Source organism: Lithobates pipiens, unplaced genomic scaffold (assembly GCF_037356315.1).
Source record: "Lithobates pipiens isolate NorthernLeopardFrog02 unplaced genomic scaffold, aLitPip1_a1.2 Scaffold_18, whole genome shotgun sequence".
In the NCBI taxonomy this organism is placed as follows: domain Eukaryota; kingdom Metazoa; phylum Chordata; class Amphibia; order Anura; family Ranidae; genus Lithobates; species Lithobates pipiens.
Genome location: NW_027507758.1, coordinates 327,417,532 through 327,436,629, shown reverse-complemented (window position 1 = coordinate 327,436,629; position 19,098 = coordinate 327,417,532). Strand labels below are relative to the sequence as shown.

General features: G+C 44.5%; 1 protein-coding gene across 1 annotated transcript in view; it reads left to right on the top strand.

The window, feature by feature from the left end:
• The window catches only part of CYB5R4 (cytochrome b5 reductase 4), a 190,635-nt gene that overhangs the window by 45,592 nt on the left and 125,945 nt on the right, over window positions 1-19,098 (top strand). The window contains exon 6 of the mRNA XM_077487313.1: window positions 6,357-6,402. Within this exon, the coding sequence (XP_077343439.1) occupies window positions 6,357-6,402 (46 nt within the window). The remainder of the gene's footprint in view (window positions 1-6,356; window positions 6,403-19,098) is intronic.

Sequence of the window (19,098 nt, the reverse complement as noted above, 5' to 3'; positions counted from 1 at the left end):
GCTTCCATCCTACTTTAGAGTCGCTGCTTTTGATGGCTTGGCTTTTCAAAGCCAGGTATTGAGGGATAGAGGTTTGTCTGGATCAGTGATCCCTGCTATGTTGAAGGTGAGGAAGTCGACTTCTAGCAAAATATATCATCATATGTGGAAAGCTTACATTTCTCGGTGTGAGTCGATTGGTGCTCATCCTCGCTCCATTTCTATGGCCTGGATCTTAGCCTTTCTACAATGGAGTGTTGAGCAGAGGTTGGCTTGGCGTACCATCAATGGCCAGGTGTCTGGTTTAGCAATATTCTTTTAGTGACCCCTAGCCACTCTTTAGTTTGTATTTTCATTCAGGGAGTTCAACATGTGGCTCCGCCTGTTCGGTCTCTTTTGCCACCGTGGGGTTTATACTTCGTGCTCTCAGTTCTCCAGAAACCTCCATTTGAGAATATTTGGGAGATTCCCTTGCCTACGTTGTCCCCAAAGGTGGCATTCCTGGTGGCTATTACATCGGCCCGTAAGGTGATGGAGTTGGTGACATTATCCTGTCATACTCCCTATTTGGTGGTCCACAGAGATAAGGTGGTTCTTCATCCCTGTCCATTGTTCCTACCTAAAGTTGTCTCAGACTTCCATTTGCATGAGGACATTATGTTGCCTTCCTTGTCTCCCAAGCCGGCTCATCCCAAGGAATTTGCTTTACATGCCTTGGATGTGGTTCAAGCGATTCGGGCAGCCATGGAGTCCTTTTGTAGGTCAGACTCTTTTTGTGGTTACACAAGGACCAAGGAATGGGCTGTCCGGTCCTTTGGCTACCATCTCCAGATGGATCAGACAGATGGTGACTCAGGCCTATTCTAATCAAAGTAGGGTAACTCCTTTACCTGTCATAGCGCATTCTACTCAGGCTCTTAGTACTTCTTTGGGCCTTCCGTCATCAATATCTCAGGGTTTTCAGGGTGGGCACTGGTTCGTTGGTGCATACTTTCACCAAATTCTACAAAGTAGATATTTTGGCATCTGTGGATGCTTCTTTTGGCTGCAAGATTTTGCAGGTTGCTGTTTAAGAGGGGCTGTTCCCTCTTAAAGGGTTTTTCTTTACATTTTTATTTCAGATGGGGCTCCCGTGACCCAGTTAGTGCTCTTTTGTTTAGCCCTGGGTTATTTTTCCCCATCCCTAATTTTCCTTTTGGCACTGCTTTTGGCCGTCCCTATAGTCAGGATTAATGGAGCGATGTGTCGATGGAGCTAAAGAGAAAATAGGATTTTTATACTCCCTGTAAAATCAATTTCTCTGAGTTCATCGTCTGGGACAGGGGAGTTTTTGATACTTCTAATACTGCTTGCTACTAAACTGAATGCCTATACCATAGAGGGGGTTGTATACCAGCTGAGGAAGGCCCATGGGCATAGCCAAGTTTGTTTGCGTAGTCCTGCTCCTGCAGAAGGCGTGTTAACCCTATAGGTGAGATTTATTGAGAGCTGTGTCCATCGATGAAATGGACTTTATGGTAAATACAAAAATGCTATTTTTTTTTTTGGATAGAAGGAAGGGAATAGTTGGAGCTTCCTTCAGGCCTTTGTCATCTATGTGACCAATTAAAGTAAAAGTAAGTGCTAGGTCTCATTCACAAAAAGTGTTCTCCTGTGGAAGGTTGTGTTTACTTGCACAGGGATGCACTGATGTTCCGTGCAGTCCCATTGATGCCAGTTGGGATGCAGTGGCTGTATAGACACAGCCGTTACTCCCATTTTGACATCCATGTGGGTATGTGCCCAGAACTACACTGTGTTATTACAGGGACACGCACCCACATGCAGATGAATGTCAAATTGGAAGCTGCTTCTGTATCTGTGCAGGCGTTGCATCCTAGTTGACATCAATAGGACTTCCTGCACAAGGATGTATGGAACACCTGTGCATCCCTGTGTGGGTAAACATGGCCTCCAGGGGAGTATGCTTTAGTGCTCCCTGTGTGAATTGGCCTTAGAACTGTCAACATTTCTAGTGCTTTCTGCACACTCCTCTAATATTTGAATGTCATAAGAGAAATAAGGTGAGGGAGTCTTCTCGATGGAGCATCCGTTACAGATCCAGTGCATTCAGAAAGTTATCACAGCGCTTCACGTTTTCCACATTTTTTGTTATGTTACTGCCTTATTCCAAAATGGATTGAATTTCATTATTTTACTCAAAATTCTACAAACAATACTCCATAATGGCAATGTGAAAGAAGTTTGTTTTGAAATCTTTGCAAATTTTATTGAAAATAAAAAAACAAAAATCACATGCACATAAGTATTCACAGCCTTTTTCTATGACATGCTATGCTATTCAAAATCCACTTTTGGTAAATTCAGTTGATTGGACATGATATGGAAAGGCACACAACTGTCTAAGGTCCCACAGTTAACAGTGCATGTCAGAGCACAAACCAAGCCGTTAAGTCTAAGGAATTGTCTGTGAGACGGGATTGTTTCGAGGCACAGATCTGGGGAAGGGTACAGAAAAGTTTCTGTAGCATTGAAAGTCCCAGTGAGCACAGATGACCTCCATCCATAAATAGAATAAATTTGGAACCACCAGGACTCTTCCTAGAGCGGGCCGCCCAGCCAAACTGAGTGATCGGGGGAGAAGGGCCTTAGTCAGGGATGTGACCAAGAACCTTATGGTCACTCTGATAGGGCTCCAGCATTTTTCTGTGGAGAGAGAGAACCTTTCAGAAGAACATGCATCTCTGCAGTACTCCACCAGTCAGGCCTGTATGGTAGAGTGGCTAGATGGGGGCCACTCCTTAGTAAAAGGCACATGACAGCCCACTTGAAGTTTGCCAAAAGGCAGCTAAAGGACTCTCAGATGATGAGAAACAAAATTCTCTGGTCTGATAAAGCAAAGATGAAACTCTTGTCCTGAATGGCAAGCGTCATGTCTGGAGGAAACCAGGCAATGCCCATCACCTGGCCAATACCATCCCTACAGTGAAGCATGGTGGTGGCAGCATCATGCTGTGGAGATTTTTTTCAGCAGCAGGACCTGGAAGACTAGTCAGGATAGAAAGATGACTGCAGCAATGTACAAGCAGTTTGAATTGTGGAAGTGTTAAACGGTAATCATCTTAAAGTGGAGATTTGCATATGTGGCTTGGTTTGTAGGTCCCAAGTCATAGAGTAACTTTTGAAGAGACAAACATATGCCTGTTTGCCTTCTACCAAGCCACTTACACACTTGCTTTGAAAACCACTTCACTGGATTGTGTAAAGCATGTTACCCCAGCATTTCATATTCCTGATATGTGCCTGCTGCACCATATACTTGTATGAGAAAGTATCCTGTTCTCAGGGCCGATCCTAGGGTCACAGACGCCTGGGTGCAGAAATATTTCTGGTGCCCCCACATGGGCGTGGTCATCTTACTAACGCCTCCCCTTTACAAATGTTTCTATGGCAACGACTCAAACACAGATGCTCCCCTAAGGAGTCTTCATTGCCCTGGGTCCTCAAATGATCTCTTAATAAACAAAATACAGGAAGAGAAGCAGATTACTCTATTGGGACCTGGAGGGGGGGCTTCTCTGATGGACACAGAGAGGGCTTCTGTTAGAGCCCCCAGCCATACTGCAGACATGATACAGGAGATGGTCAGAGACTGCAGACATCGTACAGGTGATGGTCAGAGACTGCAGACATGATACAGGAGATTGTCAGACTGCAGACAGGATACAAAGGATGGTCAGAGACTGTGGAAATGATACAAGTGATCAATGCATCAAATGCAGCCGGCCAGTGCCCTCCAAATGCAGCCTTATTAATACCCATCCAATGCAGCCTTATCATTGCCCATCAAATGCAGCCTACTAGTGGCCACCAAATGCAGCCTCATCAGTGGCCACCAAATGCAGCCTCATCAGTGGCCACCAAATGCAGATTTCTAATGCCCACCAACTGCAGATTACCAGTGCCCACCAAATGTAGCCTGCCAGTGCCCACCAATTGCAGCCTGCCAGTGTCCCTGAATCAGAGTGGTGACGATCACTTGCTGTTACGGAGCTTGAATTTGAATCTCCCGGGCGGCCACTGTAACGAAGTCCCGCCTCCTAGACCGTCTCACAACTCCTATTTTATATGTTGCACTGATTCATTTTCAGTGCATTGGATCAGTGTTCCGTCTATCTCACAGCAGCCGTCTAGGAGGCGGGACTTTGTTACAGCGCTGCTGCATTTCAGACCAAAGCTTGCACAGTGTGTGTGACACACAGAGCCGCTCCTGTTACAGCGCTACTTTTTTGCCATTAGTTCCACAAAAGTGTTCTGATTGATGCGTCGTATGATACTGTGTTGTACACATTTTACATGGTTTACCTTTTTAAAGTGGTAGTAAAGACGGCTTTGTGAATTTTACCTACAGGTAAGCCTATAATAAAGTCTATAATAAGGCTTACCTGTAGGTAAAATGAATATCACCTAAACCTGCAATGTTTATGAGATATTCATCCTGGATGCAGCCTGTGACATCACCAGTACATGTGCTCTGAGGTCCGGCGTACCATACCGGACCTACAGAGCTTTGTGCCGGAGCCAAGGGCCCCTACGCGTATGTGTGGGAGTGACGTCATCGCAGCTTCAGCTGCTCATACAGCCAAAGGCCATGAACCTAGGAGACCGGGGGAATATGGAAGCCCTGTCAGTGGTGACAGAGCAGCGCTGGAGGGCTTTGTTCTAAGGTAAGTTTTTCATAATGTGCTGATATGCAATGCATACTAGCACATTATGCCATTGCCTTACAGGTGTTTTTGTTTTTTAAACTACTGTGGTTTACTACTGCTTTTAAGGCCCCATTCACACAGATTTTTCAAAGGAGTCCGCCTGTCCGTTTTTCAGGCAGACATGATTGGACCATCTATTCTCCTCTATGGAGAAGTGGATGTAAATGGACGTGTGTCCATAAACACCTGCCTGCATCCAATTTGATCTGCTAAAAACAGATGGATGGGGATTGCCCATCTGTCTATTGGACTGGATCTTGTGACAGTCAGATGTAACTGGGCAGGAGGTCTGTTTTTACATCCAACTGCTGATAGAGGAGAGTGAGTTCTATCTTTGTCTGCTCTGCACAGCGGAGCGGATGTGGACCTGTCATCCACGTGCTCAATAGGGATCAGTGGAGAGATTCCCCACTGAGCAGGTGGATTTGAGCCAGAGTTTGTCTGCCCATTAGTACATCTCATACATCATAAATGTAGATGGACTACTGAGGTGGAGGAAGGGACAGGGGCTGTGCATCCTATGCAATCTATCAGGCAATAAAACGTCTAGAGCAGGGACAGCCCAGAGCACATGTAATGTGATGCTGGGGATGCCATGTTCCATCCTCCAGAACACAGCCAACTGAACATTGACTCACCCCGGTTCTTCCTCTGTGCAGCCTGTGATAGAGATGGGACAGGGAGGCAGTCTAGCTCAGTGATGGCGAACCTTGGCACCCCAGATGTTTTGGAACTACATTTCCCATGATGCTCATGCACTCTGCAGTGTAGTGGAGCATCATGGGAAATGTAGTTCCAAAACATCTGGGGTGCCAAGGTTCACCATCACTGGTCTAGCTGGTGTTGGTAGAGACTGTGCAGGGTCCCAGTGTGAGGAATTCATGCCCGCACATCAGCAGCCACTGAAAACAAAACTAAAAGAAGCCTTGTGTCAGGAAGAGGAGTGCCCCCCCTCCCCCCACGCACTGCGAGGCTGGACGGGGCTGCCTTATGCTCGCACTGGTGTTCTGGACACACACAAGGAGGGAGGTAAGAACTCTGGCATTTCGGTGCCCCCACCTCTGCGACGCCTAGCGGCGGTGCACCCCGCGCACCCGCCCAGGATCGGCCCTGCCTGTTTTCCTTGTATTGGTTCCTTTGTGTGAAATCCCTGGCATTCCTGCCAGTACCCCTGCTTTCCTATTTCAAACTGACCACACTAGGCATATAAGCATTCCAAGCGTGGTCAGTTCTGTAGCTTTGCTGAGAACTCGACCTGCTCCCCTCCAATGATCATACATGTCCTGATATGCCCCCCCCCCCCTGCACAGCCATTCACTGGGAAGTTCAGTGTGCTGCTGCTTCTCCTCCCCTACCTCCTATGCAGCTGAGATTAGAGGGAAGGTGATAACTTATAAAAAAGGGTATTTTATGTTTTTTTTATTTTTAATTTTTTTATTTTATTTTTTTCTTCATATATCTATACACAAATGTTTTGCCTTTCATTTCTATTTTAACCTGAATGGGTTGTTTCACAAGGTGATCGTTTACAATCACTTTAATCTTAAAATAGCTTTGCTATGGACAATATTCTAAAAGCTTTTATTTTTGATGTTCAAAATTCTTTAGGTGCAGTGTCTCATTTGCAGCATGAAGATAAACTCTTTCATCCCAGGTTAGTCTGTTTTTCTGTGTGGGATAAAATAGTCAGTGATGTTGTGCATGTTTCTTTTGAAAATATGTAATGCGTATCTAAACCCCAAAACAACCCAAAAAGAACACGTACGTATATCATTCATCTACAGAGAAAACATTAAAACTGTTCCTTATAATATAGGGAGCTATTTATTAAATAGGTACGCTGTGGGGGAGATTTACTAAAACCGGTGCACAGGGAATCTGGTGCCACACACGCTTAACTCCATCTGAACCAAATTTGTTTATCTTGGTCTCATCAGACCACAGGACATGGTTCCAGTAATCCATGTCCTTAGTCTACTTCTCTTCAGCAAACTGTATGCAGGCTTTCTTGTGCATCATCTTTAGAAGAGGCTTCCTTCTGGGACGACAGCCATGCAGACCAATTTGATGTTGTGTGCGGCATATGGTCTGAGCACTGACAGGCTGACCACCACCTCTTCAATCTCTGTAGCAATGCTGGCAGCACTCATACGTTTTTTTTCCAAAAGATAAACTCTGGATATGATGCTGAGCAGGAGCACTCAACCCCTTTGGTCGACCATGACGAAGCCTGTTCTGAGTGGAATCTGTCCTGTTAAACCGCTGTATGTTCTTGGCCACCATGCTGCAGCTCAGTTTCAGGGTCTTGGCAATCTTCTTATAGCCTAGGCCATCTTTATGTAGAGCAACAATTCTTTTTTTTTTTTCAGATCCACAGAGAGTGCTTTGCCATGAGGTGCCCTGTTGAACTTCCAATGATCAGTATGAGCGAGTGAGAGCAATAACACCAAATTTAACACACCGGCTCCCCATTCACACCTGAGACATTGTAATACTTATGAATCACATGGCACCAGGGAAGGAAAATGCCTTTTCTTACATCAGGAGACACAGAGCAATAGTAATAACTATGTGGGTCATATCGGCGTATAAGGTGCTAGACACTGGCATGCCCTTAAGGCGTGAACTTCCCCCATATAACCCCTCCCATTACTGGGAGTCCTCAGTTTTTTTCGCCAGTGTCTAAGGTGTTGGGCAAGTGTAAGGATGTGTGTACTGAGCTCCATGGGCAGTAATCCTTTGAGAGCCAGCCATCCTGACCGGATCTGTTCTGATGTCTCCGTAATGAACTAAATGACCGTTACCCGGGTCTCGTCATCCGAAGACACAAGGTTTTGCTTGCGAATGCTTTTAAGCTGGGCCCTGGGATCCAGTACTTTTTGGTAGTGAGGCCAATAAAAGTTTACTGGCAGGGTCTTCTCACAGGTCCAGGATTGCGGAATTACCTGAGTGTACCCCTGTTCCTGAAGGTTTCCTTTCAAGGTCTCGGAGCCTACTGTGAAGGACGAAGATTGGTATTTTTATCTCTGATAAAACCCTGCAGCGAGGAAAGGTAGGGGAGATTTTCTGCAAGGAATCTCTCCTTCCATGTATTGTGTTGTCATGTCATGTCTATGTGTCACCACTGGAGGCTGTATTGAGGTCTCACCATTCTGACGCTGGAAACAGCAGAAGCTTTCACTCTCCTCTCTGTTCAAGCCAGCTCAGACCCTCAGGTATGAAGGGGGGTTCTGATCACTTCCTGGGACCCCAGATTTGCAGTTTTTGACTCCTTGAATGCCAGCCAGCTGCCTCTCTTTTCTTAAGGGAAAAAAATAAATTTTGGGGGGGAAATCGCAGCCCTTTTACCCCCTCTCGCCACTGGCTGCCAGGATGCCGGCGCTCACTTCCCTGTTGAAAGAGGAAGGGGGCGGTTTCGTGGGGGGGGGGGGGGCGTGGCTAAACAGTGTCAGACTCCGACCACACGTGGAGGAAGAAATTTAAGCTACACAGGCAGAGCTGCAGTCTGGTGGTGGAGGGGTAGAGCAGAGGGGTTGCTGGTCAGGTTTGGTGACACAGGCATCTCCCTTTTGTTTACAACATTGTACTGTATAGCTAGGACTAATAGCAGTTACTGTACTATAGCCTAGCAAGTGTTACATTCTTTTGCTGGTACTGCCTCTGCTTTGTACTGTAAGCTGAGTGACACAGGGACCAGGAACTCCTCTAAGGGTTCTAAGGGGTTAATGGTATACAACAAACTAAAAACCCTTCCAAAAGAATGTCTGTCTTCCTCCCCTGACAGGTAAAAAGAAAAATACGGCCAGTCAGATGAGCCGTCAAGGGTAGAACACTTCTGTCCCTGTATTTCATTCAAACAGGTTTTTTTCTTCTACCATTTAAAAGATTATTGTTATGATGTCTCTCCATAGTAGGACTAAACATAGCAGATTCCCATCTAGTCCTCTGGGCCCTTTTGTTGAGGTGCAGGAGGCTGGGGATCAGGAGATCTTCCCAAATATTGAAAGATACTTATTTTTTCCTCTTCAGAGGATCCTAACAGGGAGGGAGTAGCCACATAAGTCAGGTGTTTGGTCTACTCCCTTACTTAACCCTTTTGTTGCCGGCAGCACAGGCTCTTGAGGTATCTACCTCTAATAGGGTTCATTTGAACCCCCCTCCCCCCCCCCCCCCCCCACACGGAGATGTTTTTCCTATTAATGCATTGCTATGTATTTTGAATGGGAACATTTCTATGAAAGAAATGGGGGTCCCAGCTATTAATGCTGCAATCACCTCAGTGAGCAGAGTCTCACATGTCCAGTGGATAATGCACTGATGTTAAAGGATCCAGCAAGTTAAGGTTGGATTTTCCTTTTAAAGACAAGATGTCTTTGCAGTTCTGGCTGCAATTGGAGTAGCTCAGTCCATTAACCCTTTAACGTCTGCTCCACTATTTTGGTGGAGCACATTTTGAGTCATGCCAATGCATTGGAATATGAACTCCAAGGGGTTAAGGAACAGGTGTGAGATACCTGAAAGTTCAGCCTGATCAGCAGGCCCGGCAAGGGGCTGGTGTATTTGACGTACTGTGTCTCACAGATGCTATGAAGGACTCTGTCGTTTAAGCCCTATGGCTTATACTTGGACTAGTGCATTTTTACAGAGGTCCGTGGCTGAAATATTAATCCGCTGAAGCACCAGGTGAAAACCCTTAGCCAGTATGTGTCGCTTTCTGGGGTACGACTATTTAGAATGTATAAGTACATCCAAAAGCTTTCTTTACCAGTAAAATGGAGGTTCAGACCATTCTCCTTTTAATCGTGCAGCCTCTCCTATGCCTTAGTTCCCAGGGGCAGCACCAGGATCTTGGGGGCAGAAAGCCCATAAAGCAGAATGCTAAGGCCTTCTCATGAAGGAGCACCCCCACTCATTCGGGTGAGGGGAAGGGTCCTGCGATTCTCAAAGTCTGGCAGGAACAATGTTAAGAGCAGAGAGATTTCTGCCATTTTCTTCTCTAGGTTACATCTAGAGTTTCAAGAGCCCGGATGGCCCAGTCGGCTTTCGATCTGAGGGTCCAGGGTTCGGGTCCTGTTTGGGTGCTGCCTGTGGGGTCCTTGGGGCTGTTGATGCAGCAGTCTTTATGCAAGAGTGTCTGTCACCTCAAAGAATGCTCCTTAGGTTCCAGAGAAAAAAAAAAAAAGAAAGGAAAGAAGAAGAGTCTCTTTCTAGCCTCTGGATCAGCTGTTATCCCAGTCGGTGATATCAGAGATTTCCTAAGTGGAACAGTGTTTTTTTGGCGCAAACCTTTTAAGGTCTCAGAGCCAAACAGAGAGGTAAGACCCATTATAGATCTCGGAGATCTGAATCAGCACTTGAACATCCGATCCTTTCATAATTCGATTGGCTGTGTCCATCCTCCAAGGAGGGGAGTTGCATATCTCCATGTGCCAAAGTTTCCTGCTTACCAGAAATTTCTGTGGTTTGAAATATAAAATTATTTTTTCAATTGTGGCACTGCCATCCGGCTTAGCCACAGTACTACGAGTGTTCTGAAAGATTCTGACACCTCCTTTAAGGGCTCAAAGCATAACGGTCCTAGCCTATTAAAAGGATCTACTTTTAACCACTTCCCGACCAGCGCACGACGATGTACGTCGACAGCATGGCACGGGCAGGCATATTGGCGTACATGCTGGTCGGGACCCCCGTGAGTCCGGTCGCGGGACCCGCGGACTCGAGCGCCGTGGGACCCGCGGACTCGAGCGCCGCGGGCATCCCCGCGATCGTCTCACGGAGCGGCCGAATGGAGGAAATGCTGTATAAACAACATTTTCCCATTCTGCCTAGCAACTAGTGACGCTGATCTCTGCTCCATGTGATTGGAGCAGAGATCAGTGTACACTAAATGAAAGCCCAACCCCCCCACAGTTAGTAACACACCCCTAGGAACACTTAACCCCTACACTGCCACCCACAGGTTAACCCTTTCACTGCCAGTGTCATTTACACAGGAATCACTGCATTTATATAGCAGTGATTACTGTATAAATGACAATGGTCCCAAAAATGTGTCAAAAATGTCCGATGGGTCCCCGACAATGTCGCAGTCACAATAAAAATCGCAGATCGCCGCCATTACTAGTAAAAAAAAAAAAAAAAAATTATTAATAAAAATGCTATAAAACTATCCCTATTTTGTAAACGCTATAACTTTTGCGCAAACCAATCAATAATCGCTTATTGCGATTTTTTTTACCAAAAATATGTAGAAGAATACGTATCGGCCTAAATTGAGGGCAAAAAAATTTTTTTTATATATTTTTGGGGGATATTTATTATAACAAAAAGTAAAAAATAATGCGTTTTTTTTCAAAATTGTCGCTCTATTTTTGTTTATAGCGCAAAAAATAAGAACCGCAGGGGTGATCAAATACCACCAAAAGAAAGCTCTATTTGTGGGAAAAAAAGGACGTCAATTTTGTTTGGGAGCCACGTCGCACGACCGCGCAATTGTCAAAGCGACGCAGTGCCGAATCGCAAAAAGTGGTCTGGTCTTTGACCAGCAAATTGGTCCGGTCTGAAAGTGGTTAATAGATAATTCAATCTCAGGTCTAAAAACAGAGTCTGATCTCAGCTGTAGAAATCTGAAATCTCTAGGTTGCATTCTCAGCCTAGGAAGATTCTCCTTAAAACCATCAAGGAGGTCACTTTGGGGCTGGTTATAGATACCATACAGAAGAAGGTATTCTTACCCCAGATGCGAATAATTTCCATTATAAGACTAATTCAACTTATCAGGATAAAGGAAAATTCCTTCATTCGGCTGCAAGAGATTTTTAGGGGAAATGGTGGCTTCCTTCAAGGGGCCGTCCCTTAAGCACAGTTTTATTCAAAGACTGCTTCAAGACACCATCCTGTCGGTCTGGAATAAAGAGGATTCAGGCCTTGTTTGTTTCCAATACGCTTGGCTCCCAACATAGGTCAGAGCCTAAATTGGTTGTTATCCATGGACCTATTCGCGTCCAGATTCATTAATAAGGTCGACAACTTTATATCAAACAAGGGGTCCGCTAGCAGGCGGAACAGGCGCATTAGTCTTCCCAGGGGAGGACCAGTTATCACTGATCTATGCATTCCCTCCAGCTCTGCTACTTCTGTGCCTCGTCCGCAGGATTAAGCAGGAACAGATGGAGGTGATTCTGGTGGCCCCAGCTGGGTCCCAGAAGATCTTACTTTATCGAGATTATAAAGAGGGCAGTAGTAATCCTTTGGACTCTGCCATTATAGCCAGACCTTCTTGCACAAGGTCTTGTATTTCATCCTACTTTATGGACAATTAGTTTAACAGGTTTGACTGCTGAATCCCACTCTATAAAAGATTGTGGGTGATCTCCTTCAGTAGTGTCTACTTTGACTAATGCCAGTCGGCTTCCAGAATCACTTACTATAGAATCTGGAAAGCATAGGTTTCTTGGTATGGATCCAGGGGTTGACCCCCCCAGAAAGTATGTCAATAAGCAGGATTCCTGCATATGGGATCTGAAATTAAGCTGGCCTTGACTTGACTTTGTCGATGTCTTTTCCTATGGCTACCCACTCTTGGTGCGTAGCTTATTCAGGGGTAACACGGTTTATCCCTCTATCAAGGCACCTCTAAATCCTTAGGATTTAAAATTGGTCTTTTAGGCTTTACTGAATCAGCCGTTTGAACCATACGAGAAATTCTCTTGGTTCTTTGACAAGAAAGATCATCTTTTTTGTTTGCCATTTCTTCTGCTAGAAGAGTATCGGAACTAACGGCTCTGTCTTGTAAGAGCCATATTTCATCATGTATAGGGATGAGGTGGTTTTATGTCCTCATCCTGAATTCTTACCAAAAGTGGTAACCGGTTTTCATTTAAACCAATATATTCTTCCTTCTTTCTCCCCAGAAGCCTTAATCTGGGGAAGAGAAAGTACTACAGTCTCTTGATGTAGTAAGAGCGATCAGAATCTATTTAAAGGCGACCGCTCAGGTTCGCAAAACACAGGTTTTGTTTGTACTGCCAGAGGGTCCAAGATATGGACAGGCAGCGTAAAGATCCACTATTTTCCAAATGGGTTTGGCAAGTGATTGATCAAGCTTCAGCTTAAAGAAGAAAATTCTTCCTTCTCCTATTAAGAGCACACTCATCCAGGGCGATTAGTACCTCTTGGATGGTGCATCATCAGGCCTCTATGGCTCAGATCTGTAAGACCGCAACTTGGTCTTCGGTGCAGACGCTTATCCAATTTGATCAAATCAATATTAAAGGTCATGAGGAGATTGCCATTGCTATGGGACATCCCACATAGTTATTACTATGGCTCTGTGTCCCCTGATGTAAGAAAAGAAAATAGGATTTTTAAAACAGCTTACCTGTAAAATGCTTTTCTTTGATGTACATTAGGGGACACAGAGGGCCCTCCCTTCTTCTTATACACTTTGATTGCTTGGCTACAAAACTGAGGACTCCCAGTAATGGAAGGGGTTATATGGGGGAAGTTCATGCCTTAAGGGGCGTGCCAGTGTCCAATACCTGATACGCCAATTTAACCCACATAGTTATTACTGTGGCTCTGTGTCCCCTAATGTACATCAAAGAAAAGGATTTTTACAGGTAAGCTGTTTTAAAAATCCTATTATTTGGGCCCAATTTGGACATTTTCACTTAGGGGTATACTGTACCTTTTTGTTGCCAGTGGTTAAGACATTAATGGCTGTGTTTGCGTTATTTTGAGGGGACAGCAAAATTACACCGTTATACAAGCACACTCACTACTTTACATTGTAGCAAAGTGTCATTTCTTCAGTGTTGTCACATGAAAAGATATAAAAAAATATTTACAAAAATATACTGTGTAATAAATATATATTTATATTTTAACTGCACATGGCAGTTAGAGGAAGTAAAGTCTTCCACTTTAACCGCTTCCCGACCACTTGCCGCAGTTTCACTGCGGCAGAATGGCACAAGTGGACGAAGCGACATTGCCTTATGCTGGGCCCGAGTGCCCCCTGGGCGGCCCCGTCAAATTAGTTTCAGAACCGATCAGTCTGCAGGCCTCACCCCCTTTCACCAGTGATCACTGTATTAGTGTTACGGGTGACGCTGGTTAGTTCTTTTTTTTTTTTTTTTTTTTTTTTTATAGCGTCAGGGCATCCGCCATATATTACCCAATATATACCCAATAAAGGTTTAACCCCCTGATCACCTGGCGGGTGACATCGTTTTTTTTATCAGGTTTTAGCGCTAGTTAGGGTCTGCGTCGCCCCAGGCAGCGGCAGATTAGTGCCAGTAGCGCTAACGCCCACGCACGAACCATATACCTCCCTTTAGTAGTATAGTGTCTGAACGGATCAATATCTTTGATCTGATCAGAACTATATTAGCCCAGTAGTTTAGGGTTCCCAAAAAACTGTATCAGCCCAGATACCTGCTAGCACCTGCGTTTAGCCCCTCCGCCCAGCCCAGTCCAGTCCACCCCAGTCCACCCAAGTGCAGTATCAATTGACACTAAAACACTAAACAAATAACTGTAGCATTCGCAGAGTCAGGCCCGATCCCTGCGAATGCTATGTTTTTTTGGTAGCGTTTGAAGCAGTTGCTGACAGTCAGGTGCTCTTTGTACCAGTACCTGTAAATTTAGAGGCCAAAATGTCCAATTGAAGGTACACTAGTGAAGAGGCCTACATATTTCTGAGCATGACAGATGAGAGTGAAGAGGAACTCGCCCATCTGTCAGATTCAGGCTCAGAATATGAACCTGTAGACAGCCGCGGCACCCTGACAGATGGCTCTGACGACAGAGTAGTGGTCCCTGACAAATTCAGGCATACCCGACCCCATTCTTCTGCTGTTGTTGAGGTGCAAGAACCCCAGGGCTCTCGTATGGATCAGAGAGCCAGTGCTAGTGCCGTTCATACTTCTGGTGAACTGGCAAGCACCAGTGGCCTAGTACATCCTGGTCGTTCACCCAACACTGCAGTATCATGTGGGGACGTGGCGAGTCCCATAAGTGCAGTTCAAGCTGGTGAGGTGGCTAGCACAACTAGTGTACCACAGCCACCAAGAAGACAAAGACAGGCCCAACGAGCCCATAGTGCCCTTCTTGCTGTACTTCCACCATTCACTAGTCAACTTGCAATTCAGGTGGGAACAGTTAATTTTACATCACTTGATTTTTCATTTGCTGGTTTTCACGGAAGATCTCTATAGATCTATTGTAGACCAAAGCAATTTGTATGCTGGTCAATTCATCACTGCTAATCCACAGTTGACCCTTGCCAGAGATTTAAGACCTTCCTGGGCCTGTACCTCCTCATGGGCATAACTAAAAAAAAGTGAGTTGTGGTCATATTGGTCCACTGACCCAATTCACCATATGCACTTGATCGCTGAACGTCCATGGTTTTCTCTTGCTCTCCTGTCCCAACAGGGAAACCGAGAATGCAGCCGATGGTTCTGCCAGCTGACCATAGAGCTGTTCGGAGACCAGAACGGTTCCAATCATCTCTATCGCCTAAAGAAACCGGAATCTACAAGCATTTCATGACTTAGGTTTCACCGGATATAAACAGCGCCGTTGGGCATTTTATCACACAGATCTTGGAGTGGTCATATACCCCAATTTCTTCAAATAAAGAGTACCTGTCACTACCTATTGCTATATTAAGGGATATTTACATTCCCTGGGATAACAATAAAAATTACAAAAAAGAAAAAAAACGAAAGGAGCAGTTTAAAAAACAAACACCTCTGCCCCCATGCTCACACGCAAAGGCGAACACAAGCGTTGGTTGGTGTCATATGTAAACAGCAATTGCATCACGCATGTGAAGTATCACCGCAAAGGTCAGATTGGGGGCAGTAATTTTAGCAGTAGACCTCCTCTGTAAATCTAAAGTGATAACCTGTAAAGGATTTTAAAGGCTTTTAAAAATGTATGTAGTTTGTCACTGATGCACGTTTTGTGTGCAATTTTAAAGCATGTCCTGTTTGGTATCCATGTACTTGGCATAAGATCATCTTTTTTTATGTCATCAAACATTTGGGCAATATAGTGTGTTTTAGTGCATTAAAATTAATAAAAGTGTTTTTTTCCAAAAACAATTGTGTTTAAAAAATCACTGCTCAAATACTGTGTGGAAAAAAAAAAAGTTGCAACACCCACCATTTAATCTGTAGGGCCTTTGCTTTAAAAAAAATATATAATATTTGAGGGTTCAAAGTAATTTTCTAGCAAATCATTTTTTCATGTATACAAAAAGTGTCAGAAAGGACTGTCTTCAAGTGGTTAGAAGAGTGGGTGATGTGTGACATAAGCTTCTAATATTGTGCATAAAATGCCAGGACAGTTGAAACCCCACTGCCCTGTCATTTTAGTATCTCAAGAAATGAGATAGGCAGTCAAACGTAAATTCCAGAAAATGTCTAGTTTGTAGACGCTATAACTTTTGCACACACCAATAAATATACACCTTTGACTTTTTTTTTTACCAAAGACGTGTAGCTGAATACATTTTGGCCTAAACGTATAACTAAAAAAATGTTTTTATTTATTTTTATATAACAAAAAGTAGAAAATAATATAATTTTTCTTCAATTTTCGCTTTTTCCATTTATATCGCAAAAAATAAAAGGAGGCAATCAAATACCATCAAAAGGGAGCTCTATTTGTGGGAAAAAAAAGGACGCAAATTTTGTTTGGGTACAGCATTGCATGATCACACAATTACCAGTTAAAGCGAGGCAGTGCCAATTTGTAAAACGTGCTCTGGTCATTGAGCAGCCAAATCTTTCGGGACTGAAGTGGTTAATTGTACCTACAGGTAAGCCTAGGGTAGGTAGGGCTTACCTGTAGGTACTGTAAATATCTCCTGAACTTGCAATGTTTAGGAGATATTTACTATATATGCTGCCCCCGATGTCAAGGAACGGCTCGCTTATGCCATGACTTCATTAAAGATCAAATAGAGGCTAAGATGGCAGCTCCCTTAGCTGAAAATGATAGGAGGGCTTAGTTCTACATTGTCTCCGCCGGCCGCGGACCTCTAGTGGCCGGCGGCAAAAAAACTGGAAATTCAATTTCCCGGGACAAACCGAATTTCCCGGGACAAAATTAATTCGGGACAAATGTCCTAATCCCGGGAATGTCCCGGGAAATTCGGGACAGTTGGCAACTATGTGCTCCCCACACACATACCATCCCCTCACAGCTCTGTCCTCATAATTTACATTGCAGCCCTTGCAGCTCAGTCCCCCCCCCCCCTTATTCACATTACTGTCCCCCCACAGCTCTGTCCTCCTAATTTACATTGAAACTCTGCCCCCCAGTCACATTACCGCCCCCCAATTTTACATTGCAGCTTCTGCAGCTCTGCCCCCCATACACATTACAGCCCCCGCAGCTCTGCCTTCCCATGCACATTACTGCTCCCCTAGCTCTGTCCCCCCAATTTACATTGCAGTGCTTGCAGCTCTGCCCCCCCCCCCCCAATTTCACATTGCAGCCCCTGCAGCTCTGCCCCCCCCATTCACATTACTGTCCCCCCAATTTACATTGCAGCCTCTGCAGCTCTGCCCTCCATTCACATTAAAGCCCCTGCAGCTATGCCCCTCTATTTATTTACGTTACCACCCCCCAGCTCTGTCTCCCAATTAACTTTGCAGCTCTGCCCCCCGTTCACATTACAGCCCCCGCAGCTCTGACCCCCCCGTTCACATTACCACCCCCCCAGCTTTGTCCCCCTAATTTACTTTGCAGCCCCTACAGCCCTGTCCACCCCCCCCCCCCATATTCACATTACAGCTCCTCCATTCACACTGCAGCCCTTGCGGCTCTGTTCCCTCCCCCCATGCACATTACAGCGTCTGTAGCTCTGTCCCTTCACTCTCCTACCTTTTTCACGGAGCAGAGAGCAAGGGTAAACACAGCTCTGGATGGAGGGTGGGATCGGAAGCTGCTGGAGTTAACTTTTCAAGTTAACCACCAGGTAATTGGTTGCTGGGACTGCCCTGCATCCTAGCAATCACTCACCAGCTGGTTAACTTCCAAAGTTAACTCCGGCAGCTCCTGCACCTGCCCTCCATCCTATACAGCTGTGCCTCCCGGCTATCTAGCCTGCCTCTCCGCTCTCTGATACTCTCAGCAGTGATGTCGGCTGAGGCAAAAAAAGCTCCTAAATGGCGGACCGGATGGGACAGTGATGTGGGCCAGACCTGGACCGCAGGCCACCATTTAGGGATGCCTGATGTATACCATAGTTTGTAGACTTCATACCTTCCACACAGACTACATAATATGCATTGGTTTGGGTTATTTTTACCAAAGGAATCTAACAATACATTTTGGCCTACATTTATAAAGAAAGATTATTTGCAAAAGTTTATAACAAAAACTAGGAAAAACAATTAAAAAAAAATATTTGGTGTACTTTCTTTTATATAGCCCTAACAAAACCCAGTGGTGATTAAATCTCAAAAGCAATAATTTTATTGGATGCATTTATTTAATTATTTTACAAATGTCCATTTCTGACTAGTTTCCTTTTGAGGTGGTGGTGTGGGGTGGACAGGTGGGCCAGTTCTGGGACTGATGTAGTTAAAGGAAATCTATGACAGCATACACTTTCATTTTATAGCATCACCATCATAATGACAATACAAACAATAGTTATTGTTGACAATCCAATACAAGCTTACTTGAAAAATCTCCTTTCATGTTGTGAGTGAATATAGTGGGTAGAGGGTATAGTGAATACGTGTCACAAAATTCAAGAAGTTAAATGTGTGGGGATCTTCACAAAGTAAGCTTACAGATCTCAAGTTCATTCCGATTTTAACAGGAATACGCTAAAATAATTGAAATACAATGTGGAAATGAATATATGATTTACATTTTGACCATAGATACACTTTAGGCATTGTTCTCGATTTTGGTTTCAGATGAGAAAATCCATCAGTATCCTAGGCTTCTAGGCTAATTGTTTCTATCTATGATCTGATCATTATTCTTTGTGCTCAGTAAATGTTGTTTAAATTAGTAATACTGTTTTTTACTTGCCATGGTTGTTACATAATTGTTGCATTCCGTATACTTATACAAAATCAAAGTAATTTTCTGGCTTAATAAAAAAAGAAAATCAGTTGTCTTTTGTAGTCTAGTTTACTAAATGGAGGTGAAATTGCACTAACACAGGGCTTGTATGCTCTCTTTACTCCATAGTAACCAGCTATTAGTGTAATTTAATGGCTTGTAAAACCTCACTAACAGCAGAGAGCATTAGTGTACAACATGTAGTGTATTTAAATAATCACTTAAAGTGGTTGTTAACCCACTTTCATGT